Below are 15,156 nucleotides of genomic sequence, written 5' to 3'. Positions count from 1 at the left end.
TCTCTGATAAATTGCTAGCAGTTTTCAAACTCAGAGCACCATGGAGATTTCTTCCCAAAACTTTTAACATACTAGGAAACGAGCCTGAAGTTCCCAACCTTTCAGAAATAGAGCTACGCAATGGAAAATATTTTTTGAATTAGATACAGAACAAAGTTAACTCATGCTTCAAATTCCAAAAAGGAAGCTTGTCATACCAACACTTTTGACACAGCCCAATCAGTCTCTCTCTCTCTCTCTCTCTCTCTCTCTCTCTCTCTCTCACACACACACACACACACACACACACACACACCAATCTCCATCATGATGCTTTTACAGATACATTTATGGTTGTGGACATCTAACTAATCAACTTTTATATTAAGCTTTAAAAGTCTTATACCCAATCCTAACAGTTTTCTCAGAAGATGTACTGATTTTCTTGATATTAAGTCCCACTGAAATAAGTTTTCTTACTTTTAAATGCCTTGCCTTATAGCATATTAAAAAAAATCTACCTTCTTGCTCTACAAAAACATGTCACTTAGAGTCTTTTGCTTGACTAGTCATCACTTAAGCACATTTCCTTTCCTGTTTCGGCTATAATTCAGAGACGGGCAGCCCAATCCTGAGCTTCCCAGCACGCGGGGCTACAGCAGCATCAAAAATGGTTGCTGCTGCATCCTATGCACTCAGCAGACAGTGCTGGCAGCTCCTCAGAAGAAAGGGACTTTTGTCGCCTTCCCCCAGGTAAGGCGCGTAGCCCTGCAAAAGGGCTACTCTATTCTACAGCAACCCAAGGGTCAGCATAGAATTAAAAGTCTACGGAGAAGCAAAGCTCCACTGGTCCCACTGCCCTCCCTCCCCCGGTATACCTCCTCCCTGCCCCAGAATGCCTACTTCCCGTCTCCCCCCATGCTCCCACCTACCTCTCCACTGCCTGGCGGTCTGCACGATCACTGAGTGGTGGAGCACCAGTGTTCCACCGCTGCTAGCCCAGCACCAGCCAGCGCTGAACTAGCACTGGCGCGGAGGGCCACAAACAGGCCGTATGGCATGTTTGTGACAGTGTCGCAAACACATTTTTAGAAGCAATATGTGGACTGTGTTGAATAATGCAACAAAACATACAGCCCCTTGTCTTCCTGTTCAGGATACTTCTGCAGCAGTGTCTGTCATTCTGAACAACTAGTCCACCTGTGATATGAGTCTTCAGCTGTTCAGTATCATAATCTACAACAGTGTTTCTGAACCTCTGTCCACTGCTATTACCACTTCACATCTACCACCCATTGAAAGTACCACTAGAAGTAACTGATGATGATGTCACCACCAGTTACTTCCAGACTGGAAGGTCAGATGCAACAAGAAAAACCCCAGGAGGAGTTTCAGGGCAAACAGAAGGGTTTTTTCGAGTGTGTGAAAAGCACGCACTGGAGCTCTGCCCACCAAGCTCGGCCTTCTACTGCTTCTTATCACATTGCGTTGCTGGTCTCACTGCCAGACAATGAGGGTTTGCATGTCCTACGAGTACCTCCAGATACCATGCTGAGGTACCACTGGTTGAGGAACACCTAAAAAGTGTTTCTAAAAGGAGATCTAAAAGAAATTTCAAAAAAATGCAGTTTTGCTGCATAACCCCTTGTACTTATTATTAAGTAACAACAGGCAAGCTTATGAATCACTGAGTCAGTAGCCACTGCTGTAAGTTACATATTTAAACAGTTTATAGACCCCTTTTTTTCTTTAATAAAGGAATCACTAAAGTAGCTTACAATTCCAGTAAAATTCTGTTCTTGGAACGATAAATGCCCTGCTCACCAATCTTCTGTATGCATTCTTACCTCACATTACACAGTTCATGAGTATGCTGCTCACATGAGAAACTATTTGCATGGATCAGGGCCACCTGTTATATAAATGGTTTCTCAGTGTAGCCTAGAAGCTTTTTACACACACACACACACACACCCCCTTGCAAAAAGATAGAAGTAAAAAAAGAATTTACAGAAGCCATTTAATATTCCACACTGCAAGGAACTGTAATTAGTTCGCACCCAACAGAAAAAAAAGGACATTCACAGCACTGCATTTCCTGACAAGGCTCAACCTGAAAAGGGTTACATAAACATTGTCTTGTTTTCCAACCAGCATGTTGTCTGTGTTATCCACTCAGCAAAAATCTACATGAGACTCAGGAACCTCTTTTGCTACCAATTAACAGAACATGCAAGCAGTCTTGAAATTCTACAACACATGCACTTTCAGTCTTGAGGCTTTGTATGTCAATTTAATGCTAACAGTATTCTGGGGAGGGGGTGACAATATTATATTCCCGAGACCAAAGAATATGCAGTGTGGCAATTTACTACCTTAATGGAAACCATTATTCTGTTATAAAACTGTCCAAACTGATTCCATTTCTAAATTTAATAAGCTACTCAAGATGGTCCAACCAAAAAGATACAGTACATGTTAAAATCATTAAGGAGTTTCATGAAAGGTGGTCAAAGAAGCCTCTAGAATAGATCAGTGTTTCTCAAATTATGGGTCAGGACCCACAAAGTGGGTCGCAAGCCAATTTCAGGTGGGTCCCCATTCATTTCAATACTTTTAATATATTAGACTTGATGCTACCATGGTATGTGACTGCATTTGAAGAAATGTTATGGATCTGTACTTTGAACAAGCTACTATTTATATTACATTTAGGATAAATTCTGTTTTCAGCTTTTAGCAATCTGTTTCAGGTTAACCACTTTTCTTTTTGCAACTTAGCATTGAACAACCATGGGCGCAATCCTAACCACTTATGTCAGTGCTTTCCAGCACTGGTTTAGCAGTGCCAATGGGACGTGTGCTGCATCCTGCAGTTGGGTGTCACTCACGGAGGCCTCCTCAAAGTCAGGGAATGTTTATTCCCTTACCTCGGAGCAGCACTGCCCTTATATCAGTGCTGGAAAGCACTGACATAAGGGGTTAGGATTGCGCCCTGTGAGAGCTGTCTTCTGACACCAAAATATGCTCAGATTTAAAGCAGCCTACTAATTGTGTAGTTTCTTGTGACTACTTCAGAAGTCACATGATTTCTTCATGGAAATCTTATGAGGGACATGATCCATCAGAAGGGAGTAGGATGCAGGCATGTTTGATCAACATACAGGTTGCATGCCATTTCCTACACAGAAGGGCTCTTGCATATAAAGTGCCCCTTGAATTTGTTCCTCAGTAGAAGCTTATGGGGTTCCTGTTATTATGCAAGTTTTTGCTTTAACAGATGTATCACTCAGTCATTGTGCATCGTTATGGTTTTGCAGTACCAAGATATTGTGAGAATATGTAATCAGTATATTTTTTCTCATCATTTAAATAGCATGTATGGATAACCACGTAAAATGTTGTGACCAATGGCATTCCAAATGCTTTTCTCAGGGCACAATTCTTTCAATAAATAATACCCAAATTTTAAATATATACCTAATGAATTGTTAAGTCAAGCAAATTAATGAAAATAATGTATTTATGTTTCCTCTTTATTCAGTGTAGGTTACAATTTATTGTAGGTTGTATGTAAATTGAAGAATCTTTTGGGTAGCGATTGCCCTTTCTGCATCTGCATTCTTTCACACAGCATATGTATGTGGCATTGCTAAGTTCAGAAGTCAAGGGGCATAGATTTTGGTTCAGTGATGGATAAAGGTATTTTTATGGAGCACAAATTGTAATTGAATGGAATCACTTTTCTAGAGCAGTTGTCTTTTCATCTTTGTTAAGAATATTAAAAGGCAAATTAGTATAGTCTTCTGAGTCTGTGTGGGTAACTGTTCTCTGTTGTGCTAGAATGACATTGACTGATGGAGAGTAAAAGACCTGCCTTAACATGTAGGGGCTGTACTGGAGCACTGCAATCCTGTCGTGTTTGGTTCATGAGTCTGGCATCCAGTATCTGGAGCAGTGGTTCTCACACATTTAACACCAGGACCCGCTTTTTAGAATAAGAATCTGTCAGGACCCACTGGAAGTGATGTCATGGCCAGAAGTGACATCATCAAGCAAGGAAATTTTTCACAATCCTACCCACACTTACCCAGGAGTAAGTATCATTTACTATCATTGTTAAAAGAATATACATAGTTACAGGTCTGTAAAATTTCTCCAAATGCAGTCATATACCATGGGAGCATCAGGTCTAATATATTAAAAATAAAATATTGAAATGAATGGGGATTCACCTGAAATTGACTCACTAGCCACCTAGTGGGTCCCGACCCACATTCTGAAAAACACTGCTCTACTTGTAGAAGAGGGAAGGAGAAAAAGTCCATGCAGGGAAGAAAGAAAGCAAAGAAATGGCTGTGAGAACTGGATCCCAGGCAGGAAAGAACCAATACACCTAGCTTGAAATTCAATAAATAGCACCTCTCAACTAAAACCAAGCAGATTTTTTATAGTGTAACTTTATATTGCTTTTAAATGAACTCCATATTTTAAAACATACAAATAGAGAACACTTACTAAAACTACCATATCTTCACAGTTTTAACAGCTTTCTAATATTTCAATGCTATCAAAATTTTCTGACCTGCATAAAAATAGTAGTGTTCACTTAGATTATACAAGTTATCTTTTAAAATACAATTAATTTCCTAGAGAAAGCCAACATCATAGACTCATATCTGATTTACTTAAAAAAGGAAAAATTATTTCCAGAGGAAAAAAGAAGGCGGCTACAAGCAGTTTATTAGTGTTTTCTGCCATAAGAATCAGGAATGAGCAAGAGGGGAGGGAGGGGGGCAGAGAGGAAAAAAAAGGCACATCCTGAAGCAGAATGAACAAATAAGGCTTTTGGATTCTCTCAGACTTCTTCCAACTGCAGTTGGAAGAAGTCCCATAGTTTGAATATTGCCTAACAGTCAATATCCTTTCTATGCAGCACAAGGATTGATTGGAACAAAAATCGTCATTTACCCATGAGTTACAACAAGATATCAATATTCTATAACTTAAAAAGAACCTCACTGATTTTTCTGAAAGCTAAGGGTTGCCAGATATGAAAAACAGCTACTGGGAATGTACTTGCATGGACAAACAAAATGTGAATCAACAATCACAAGTAACAGATGGCAGTGATTTCTAGAATCACAGTACACTTTTTCCAGTCATCACAATCCTGGGAATTGTTGCCAGCTGTTATTTGCGACAGAAGATTCACATGTTACATGGACTACAAAATACATCCTTCAAACAGTCACAACTTATGTGTGGAAGAACACATTGAGAATTAGGTAACAAATTTTGCTTGACACTAGACCATCCATAACGCAAAAATGCAATAAGATTATGCAATAAAGTTTTGATAAAATGCAATTTAAGCGTTGGCTATGTAATTCAGTCAAGAACAAGCAAAATGATAGTGGCCAAATCCAATAGAAGAAGGTTCCTGATTGCACGTTATCAACTCTCAAGTGTTTTAAAGTTGATGCATTTCCTAGACAAAAAGTTTTACTTTGCTGTATAGCAACACCTTCCCTCAGAACAGGGGTGCCCAAATACTGGCCCGGGGGCCACTTGTAGCCCTCGGGGGTTTCCAGTCAGGCCCGTGGGGAGCTCCCAGTCTGCAATAAGCCTCTGGCCCTCTGGAAATTTGCTGGAACCCGTGCTGGCCCGACACAACTGCTTTCAGCATGAGGACAACTGTTCAACCTTTCACCTGAGCTGTGGAATGAGGGCTCCCTCTGCTACTTGCTGTTTCGCATCTGTGATGCAGCAGTGACAGCAAAGGAAAGGCTGGACTTACTTTGTGCAAGGGCTTTTATAGACCTTGAGCTACTGCCAAGACCTTCATTCATTCATATAAGTTCCATCTCTAGTAAATTCATTTGTGTAAATTTATTCAAATTTTAAATGTAAATTAATTTTTCCCCAGCCCCCACCACACTGTCAGAGAGATGATGTGCCCCCCCCCCGCCAAAATGTTTGGGCACCCCTGCATCAGAAGAAGGAACATTTCCTTCAAATAAGGAACATCTGTTAATTCTAGACTGATTCCAGAAGAGGTTAACAGACCAATCCTATTGGGGCTGCCTGCACAGTGATTTAACAGAGCCAAAACAGCCACCGCTATATCGTTCATGACCAGGGAGGCAACAGGAGGTCTCCTCAGGAAAAGGAAAATTTGTTCCCTTACACTGTAAGCCTCTACGAGTCTACTTGGATCTGGATCAGCTCAATTGTTGGCACAAAACCAAATAGCCCAATGCAGGGCTTTCAGGACTGGGACAGGAGATAGGATCCGGCAGCAGCCTCTGCTAACCCCACCCCATCCCAGGCCAGAACCACCCTCCTCCTTGCTCTCCCCTACCAAGTTTCACCCCCTCCCCGCCCCAGAACTCTCCCACACTGTTCAGTGGGAGACTTACTGGTGACAGCTCCCGGGTTCCTCCAACCAGCGTGTAGGTTCAAAGACTGCCTGCACTAGCCTCTGTGCTGGTGCCTCCCTTGTTCTGGTCACCATGAAGTGCTTTACAGCACTTTCACATTGGCAGCCTCCTGGGCAATGCACGCAAGAGCTGTGCTGCCTTTGGGTAGGATTGGGTCATAAATGATGGTTTTACAGCAAGATCTATTATCATTCCTATGACATAATAGTGACTTTTGCAGACTTAAAAAAATAAAAGTATCCAAACACAATTATACTGTAATTACAATTAAACTACCACCTGTGATTAGTAAAAAGGTACACCTCAAAATTAAGATTCTCCACATCAGCACTTTCTATAGAACCCTTGAAAAGGAGTTCATACAAAATGGTTTTACAATATTTGACTCTGTACAATTCCAATGTCCAGGCACCAACATTGTCCAGGCACCGATATTCAAGAATACAGATAACTGCTTCTTGCTACTCTCCTTACTTGTATGGTGTCTTTTCAAGCATATAGAAGAGTGGTTCTCAAACTGGGGTAGGGGACAGGCAGCAACACTATACCCAGGACCCGGTTTGCAATCACAAAACAAAGGTGGGGTGCGATCGCTCCACTTTCATTTTCTGATGTTTGGGGAGCCCTGCAGAGGGTCGCACAGGTCTTCCCGCACCCCCAGGAAGCTGCTGCAGGACTGGTAAGTGCATGCCAGCCCCTGCACAACCCTCAGCCCCTTCCTTCCACCCCTGTCCCCTTCCCCACTCCCCTGCACACACTTACAGCAGTTCTTGAGTTCCCTGGGAGTTTAAGAACCGCTGATATAGAATATTAGTAAAGGTGTAGCTCAAAATTACATTCATAATAATCATATGTATGTAGTTCCCAGGAGAACAGAAAGGTGTGAACTACTTAAATAAATCAACACAACATGAAACTAAACTGTCAGCACCCTCCTGCTGTCATGTCAGAGTCATATTCATTCACCCATTGTACAAATAGTAGGATAAACAGAAAAGAGTCAATAATCTATAAGTTCCATTGATGTGGCAGTAATTTCATCACGCTAATACACATGTATAGTTACTGAGGCATTTAAATGGTCATTTGACTACTGATTCAGAAGTTCACCCTTAACTTATAAATGTTACTTCAGACTCCGTGCCTAATCTTGCTTTTATTTTAATTAACACCCTAATCCAGTGCTCAGAAAAAACACATAAGTAACAGAAAGCAAATTCAAATGCATTTGAATTCAAATTCAAATGCATCAATGTATATCAATGTATATCTGTAAATGCATTAAATGCATCAATATACAACAGAAAGCAAATTCAATCAATGTATATCTGATTGCTTTACAAGTGTTTCATTTCGTTTTTTACACCATGCAAGACTATTGGTGGGAAGTATTTTGTTTGCATGTTGCTGAGTCACTGGAGACAGAAAACAAAAGTTGATGCAACTTTTCTGGACACTTCTCCTACCCTACCTACTCACACTCTGACAGGATGGGCAGACAAGCAACCATGAAGCATCAGCTTCTCCTGCTGGACTTAGGCAAATGAGAAGAGAACTGCATGACCCAGTTTTTTATAACCTGTGGACATTAATAATTAGGCTTCAGCTGTGGGATTGGGTACTGGACGAGTCAACCAAGCCCCAGGATTTCCCACCCCTGGATATCAGGTTGGCTTCACAGTCCAATGAGCTGGCTGAAGCCAAGTTCTTTGTTTACCTGTCATCTGTGGAAGATGATGCTCAAACACAAAAGTGCAAACATGGCTCCTGCTAAAGCATCTGAGGTGACAGAAAGGTCCAATTCCCACAACTCCCACAAAAAAAGCACACCTACTTACTTACTTCTTAACATCGAATCAACACACTCCTATCCACTGATCTGCCATACAAGTGAAATGAGGTAGGCAAGATGTAACTATTAAACTCTCCTAGAAGTCTCAATACTAGGGAAAATGAACCTTGTATGGGTGATACAAAATTCTGAAGTCACTTAAAGAGATCTATGTATATCACATTGTTATATGCACTAAGCACTGAAATCCTTGTTTATCCGATTCAAATTACGCCTTCTTTTGCCAAAACAGCATATTTATCCCTAAGTGACACTATACTGGCCTTTTATGATTTGAAAATGAACATCTCATCTTTCCTTGCAAGAAGCAAGGTTCAACACTCATTTATTAAGTACTTTAATATTTTAACCACAGATCACTACACAGAGCATCATACACAAAGGTACAGAGATCAGTTCGTAACCCACTTCAAATCACTCAATCTTAGATAAGTGCCTGAACTGTTACATCTGCACTAGCCCTAAAAGTGGCAAAACCTATTTCAACATATTGTAACTTTCAAACTACAACATATTTACAAAAGTACATTGTCATGAACACCTGGCTACACACATTCAGCATCCACTGTGTTGTAAAAGGCCAAACTTATGTAGGTATTTTATCATCCTGATATATTCATAAACAGTGAGTTACTTTCCCATTAAAAAATGCAAGTGAAATGCAGAATATTAATGTGCTCACATACCAGTTCTTTATTCTTCTTAGCTCTCTTAGGGCTCAGGACAAAAATGCAAACACATGAGAACTGGATCCTGTTAGGACAGCTGGAGAAAACTGATAACACTTATTTCACTAAGGAGATAACTATAGACAAAAGAACTCATCCTTCACAATTCCCAATACATGACACATCTTCAATATACATATGCTGCGCCAAAGGCCAGTGCTTCTGCAGAAATGACTTCTTACAGCAGTCAGTGTTGTTGCATGTTAGTAAGAATAAAACTGAATTGCATTTAACTATAAAATAAAGATAGTAGTTGCAATCACATAAATACCCATCATTATACAAACTACTAACAGAAGTAAAACTTAGGTTTCAACTTGTACAACATCTACAGAACTTTGGTCAATTGACTAGCCCAACTATGATATAATAATCACAGTCAAGTAGTAAAAATGACATTGTTTCCTGAGGGGAGTGTTGTTGAATCTGCAATCACAATCTAGTTTTTCATCACAGGTCTAGCTGAAAGACTAAGTTGAGGAGCCCTCACTTCTTTTCAGGAGATGGGTTTAGACATATGCTTCAGTAGTGCATATACACACACATTACATCATTGCCATAACTGCACCCAAAAGTGACTTTTGTCTTTTATAGTAGCTATATGCCCTTTGTTTAATTTCATTTAATGAAATTTTGCCATGGCTGGGTTTATCTTGGACAAAATCCTAGAAGTACTAGCCACTTTGAGAAGCGGGATACAGATACTAGACATCCTACTGTTCAGCAGTCACATACCAATATATAAATACTGTACACTATCATCAGATACAATAGCACAATAGTACAATGTTTAGAGGTTTCATGGTTTCATTACAACAAATGTTAATTTGGTTTTCTGCTATTAATAAGTTGTCTCTGTTACAGTTCTATTTAAATCAGTTCCCTTAGGGCAGAATGGCGAGATTAAAACATGGTTGGTAAGTAAGTAAACCTTTATTAGCACAGATAATAGACCCTAGATCCTTGCCTAGACTAAGTGTTTTTTAAAACTGGGAATGTTAATTAACATAACTGCATTTCTAATTATGCACATTAAGTCCGATTTATTTCAATGGGAAATACTGTACGTGTGTGTAATATTATATGGGATTTCAAAAGTGCTCAAACGTAATAAAAGTTAGGGGGAAAGTCTGAAAATATACTTCAAATATCATTTGACATTCACTTTAAGAGAGATGTTTCCTATTTTAGACAAGGAATACAACTTGGTGTTGCAATTTAGTTGCAACTTTATCAACTGCAGTTTATAATACAGGTAATTTTATTCAATTTCTAGTCTCATACCATATCAGGTATCTGTTAAGATACATAATAACTGTTATTATGTATTTAGTACGGTTGTCTTAAAGTGACTATTTTTCTGTGTACAACACTGCAATCCTAATGCACCTGCTTGAATGTTCCACCAAAATAATGGAACATATCCAAGTCTCAAATGTTTAACCTGAAGGTATCAGCATCTTGTTCATCCAAAGAACAGTCATTACAAACAAAAATCTCTAGTTTGAATATTTTACTGGGACAGGGACCATTCAACATCACAAACACAAGCAGGATACAGGAAGGCATACTCACTGAATCTCATTACTTAGTGATAACTGCTGAAATCAGATAAATACACAGTATTGGTTGTATCCTATCCTACCAAAGAATGACAGGGGTTCGGTCCTTTCTGGTTGCAGAAGAACCCCTTACCTAAACAGTTCCTACAGTACAATTACATGACATATTCATGCACATAAATTAGTGGTAGGCTGCAAGTTAACTTTTCTTTTGCTGAAAGAACTTCCCTTGAATGCAACTGCATAGGCCCATTTTTACAACAGCCCAACAATCTAATAAATTGTAAAAGAAGTTAGGTGTTGTGGGGGGGAGGAGCACTTCAGCCCAAAATTATTTATATCTGAACATTGTGTTTAACTGCTGCATTATAGTTAACTGCTTTTTGGCCAAAAGCTTCATTATTTGAAGTACAACACAAGAATCCTATAAATGGACATTGGAGTCAAGAGCTCTTTTTGCTGAAAGCAAGCATAGCCCATTGAAATATGCTGCAATACTTCATGTGTCATTAATATCATCATGATGCCGTGGTGCGTCTCTAACAAGCATAGATCCTTAGACTCTCCAGCAGAGACAGACACACAGACTGTTTAGTCAGTTCCTGCGCTAAGGCCAAGCAAGACTGAGTCATTTTTTGCAAATGACTCCAGCTGCTTCTCTTCCCTCCCCCACTCCCCATGCCTGCAGGGGAAACTCTTGGAACAGAAACAAAAATCCCATTCCTCTCTCTCCAAGAGTAAGCATAATATCTCTGCTATCCCAAAAGTTATTTTTCTATACATGCATCTATCCAATTGTACCCTTCACAATCTCATACGCAGACCTAGGAAAATCTCAGTCCAACTTTTCATTTTTAACATCAGAGACTTTACATCATACACACATGCATAAAAGAGACACTTCATCTTATTTGTGAAACTAACAAAGTTAATCATTCCTACTACACCACTACCTACCCATGATCTTTTTCCTCCCTGAGCATGTCTGTAGTTTCTGAACACTCTACAGAGTGTTTGCAAGCAGAAAGTAAATATTAGTTTCCCATTAACAGAAAACCAAGTTCACTACAGGACCAAAGACAAAAAGATCAAAGATGACATTGAAAAGTTACTGACAGGGACTAACATATTGACCTTAATTGATTTAAATTTGATGGTTTCCAATCCATTCAATGGATTTTTCAAGATCAATGCTTTAGAATCAGAATGTAAGGTGGCAACTCTATGTGCACTCAAAGCAAGTTCCACTAGAACTCCCCACACACACACACACTACACATACTCAAAGAATGGTATGAAAGTCTACACTCTCTACCATGAGAGAATACAAAATGTGTTTTATAGCATAGACCAGGGGTGTCCAAAGTTTTTGGCAGGAGGGCCACATCATCTCTCTGACACTGTGTGTGTGTGGGGGGGGATTAATTTACATTTAAAATTTGAATAAATTCACATAAGTTTACATAAATGAATATATTAAAGATGAACTTATATGAATGAATGAAGGTCTTGCAATAGCACAAGACCTATAAAAGGCCTTTCACAAAGTAAGGCTGGCCTTTCCTTTGCTGCCACTACTGCATCACAGAAGTGAAACAGCAAGCAGTGGACAGAGCCCTCATCCTACAGCTCATGCGAGGGTCAAACAGTCGTCCTCACTCTGAGAGCAGTTGCGTCAGGCCAGTGAGGGCTCCAACAAATCTCCAGAGGGCCAGAGGCTCAATGGAGACTGGGGGCTCCCTGAGGGCCGCATTGAGAGTCCTGGAGGGCCGCAAGTGGCCCCAGGGCCGGGGTTTGGGCACTCCTGGCATAGACAATTTTCTCTGCTTCTAACTTACTTACACACTTGATTACACATTTTTCTCTCCTGCTCCCCTACAATTTTCCAAGAAAAATAAAATCTTCAGTAATCTTTGAACATGTCAGCTGCTCTCCGAAGTTCCCTTAAGCACCCTCTCAAAAAGGGTGTTCACTTAATTGCATCCTCCATCCAACCAAGTCCAACCAAAAAAATCTCTCACTCTTAAGAATTTTCGGGTGGGGGAGTGAATACAGGGTGGGATTTGTGTGTGTGTGTTTTTATACAGGGTGGAATTTGTGTGTTTTTTTTAAACACATACCCTTTCCAAATCCCATCCATACCAACCAAGAAGTTGTACTGGTTCCATTCTCCCTTTCAAATCAAAGCAAAAGTGGGAGCAGCTCCACTCCTTCCCAACACCATTCCAAGGCATCCAGCCGTTCCCTCCTTTTTCCCAACCACTAAAAACTGAGTTGAACTCTCTCACAGCCCAGTCCTACCCACACATTCTTGGGCGTACGCCCCATTAACTCTAATGGAACTCACTTCTGAGTAGACACACACAGGCTTAGGCTCTATGGCTGCAATCCTAACCATACTTTTTTGGGAATAAGCTCCATTGACTCTAATGGGACTTACTTCTGAGTAGACAGGCATAGGCTTGGGCTCTATGGCTGCAATTCTATCCACACTTTCCTGGGAGTAAGCTTCACCGACTACAATGGAACTTCTGAGTAGACAGGCATAGGATTGGGCTGCGAGGCTGCCCTCCTATCCACACTTTCTAGGGAGTAAGATCCATTGACTCTAATGGGACTTACTTCTGAATAGACAGGCACAGGCTTGGGCTCACTGTCTCCTCTCCCAGTACATGCAGGGCTGCAAGGCAAGGAAGGCTGCAATTCTGGCAACCCCCAGGAAACCCCACTGAACCCACCGGAACTTGCTTCCGAGTAGACATGCCCAGGACGGGGTTGCAGGGCCGCTCACTCAGCTCCATCCCCAGCCCAGGCACCACCCCATCAGTCAGCGGAACTCACCAACAAACTTTCCACGTTGATGAGCGATCGGGGGTCGCGGATCATGGACTCCAACTTCCTCTGGCGCCCCGTGATGAGCCCGAGTCCCTGCTCCGAGGCGGACATTTTCACCCCCTTCCCCTCCTGCTGCTGCTGCTGGTGGTTCATCCTCCCGCCCCGGGCGGGCCTCTGCCCCCCGGACCCTTCCTGCTCTCCTCGCCCGGGCACCGAGGCAGGCTCGGCGGGCGAGGGAAGAGCGCGGCGGCAGAGCGCTACCTCCCGCCGACAGCGCCCGCTTCAGGGCCTGCGGGGCGGCTGCTGAGGAACCGGCTGGGAAAGGGCCGCTGAGCCCCGGTCTGGAGGGCCGGGCCGGGCCGGGCCTGCCTCAGGAGGCTGGAGAGGGGGCTCGGGGAACGGCGGCCCTCCGCCCTCCTGCTGCGCGTCGCCTCCCGAGTGGGGCGGGCGCTGCGGCTGCCGCTGCTCCACCCGCCCGCTGGGCGCCCCCCTTCCCAGGCATGAAAGGGGGGAAAGGAAGGTGGGCGGCGACGGCCAGCCCAGGGAGCCGCCGCGGGAAGCGTCGCCCTCCTCCGCCGCCTGCACTGGGCGGGAAAAGGAGCCAGAGCGAGCCTACGCCGCCGCCTCGGCCATCTTGCGGCGGGCCAGTCCCGGGCTTCCTCCCGCCCTCCCCCAGTGTGGGGAGGGCCGCCTCGCCTCTCCCCTCCCTCCGGGGTGCTTGAGGGGCGCGCCCGTCCCGGGGGATTTCTGGTCCCCCCCCGCCTCACAGAGGCTCCCTGTCGCCACCGGGCTGCCGCGATGGCTTCCCGCTACCCACAAGCCTCCACCCTCCCCGAGCCCCGCTCGCTCGCAGCCTGAGGGCGGCCGCCACCGCGGAGGAAGGCGGGGGGCTGGCTGTGGGGGGGCTCGTCTCCCCAGGGCAGGCTGTGGGGCTTCCCCGGAGGAAGAAGGACTGTTCTCGGAGGCTGACTCGCTCTCAGCGCTCACCAGGCATGTCTACTCGGAAGTAGTTCCCGTTAGAGGCAGCGGGACTTACTCCCAGGTAAGTGTCAGTGCCTAGGACTGCAGCCTTAGAGTGCAAGCCTGTGCATGTCTACTCGGAAGCAGGTCCCGTTAGAGTCCTTCCTTACTTCTAGGACTTACTCCTAGGTAAGTGTGCATGGGATGGCAGCCTTAATAGGCAATGCATTGCTTGTGAGAGTGGGGCTCCTTTCGCTCAGCTATGGCGCAGGGTTTCCTCCCCATCCCACTTCCACTCCCCCTTGACTCGCTCTGTGTGAACAGAACTGCCTTGTGTGCCATTAGTGTTGTTCAGACCTTGTCCTACGCCCACACCTCGTGCCTAGAATGGCCCAGGAGGAGTCACCTTATACATCTATCTACCTGTGGCTGCTACACAGAGAAGCTGCCCTCAGGCCAGCTTAAATCACAAGGTGACTCCCTACCTCCCTCTATCACTGGAGAGGATGGCTCCTCCTCCTCCAGCTGACTGAGGGCCCAATCCTATCCAGGTTTTCAGTACTGGTGCAGTTGTGCCAGTGGGGTGGGTGCTGCATCCTTAGTGGAGGGGCAGTCACTGGGGCCTTCTCAAGGTATGGGAACATTTGTTTCCTTACCAAAAGGCTGCAGTGTAGCTACACCAGAGCTGAAAAATTGGATAGGATTGGGCCCTGTGGCTACAATCCTGTGCCCCACATTGACTATAATGAGACTTACTCCTGAGTAGACATGCATAGAATTGGGCTGCAATCCTATCC

At 43.4% G+C, this 15,156-nt stretch overlaps 1 protein-coding gene across 4 annotated transcripts in view; it reads right to left on the bottom strand.

Moving 5' to 3' along the window:
• The window catches only part of ROCK2 (Rho associated coiled-coil containing protein kinase 2), a 113,803-nt gene extending 100,044 nt beyond the window's left edge, over positions 1-13,759 (bottom strand). For 2 of the 4 annotated variants that reach the window (XM_066612004.1, XM_066612011.1), the window contains exon 1: positions 13,406-13,651. In XM_066612004.1, the coding sequence (XP_066468101.1) occupies positions 13,406-13,552 (147 nt within the window). In that variant the 5' untranslated portion in view covers positions 13,553-13,651. Of the gene's footprint in view, positions 1-13,405 lie in introns of all 4 variants that reach the window. The other 2 variants (XM_066612028.1, XM_066612020.1) reach the window with 2 other exon arrangements.
• Positions 13,760-15,156: the final 1,397 nt, after the last annotated feature.

Source organism: Tiliqua scincoides, chromosome 1, assembly GCF_035046505.1.
Source record: "Tiliqua scincoides isolate rTilSci1 chromosome 1, rTilSci1.hap2, whole genome shotgun sequence".
NCBI lineage: Eukaryota > Metazoa > Chordata > Lepidosauria > Squamata > Scincidae > Tiliqua > Tiliqua scincoides.
This window is presented reverse-complemented; position numbering and strand designations above follow the sequence as displayed.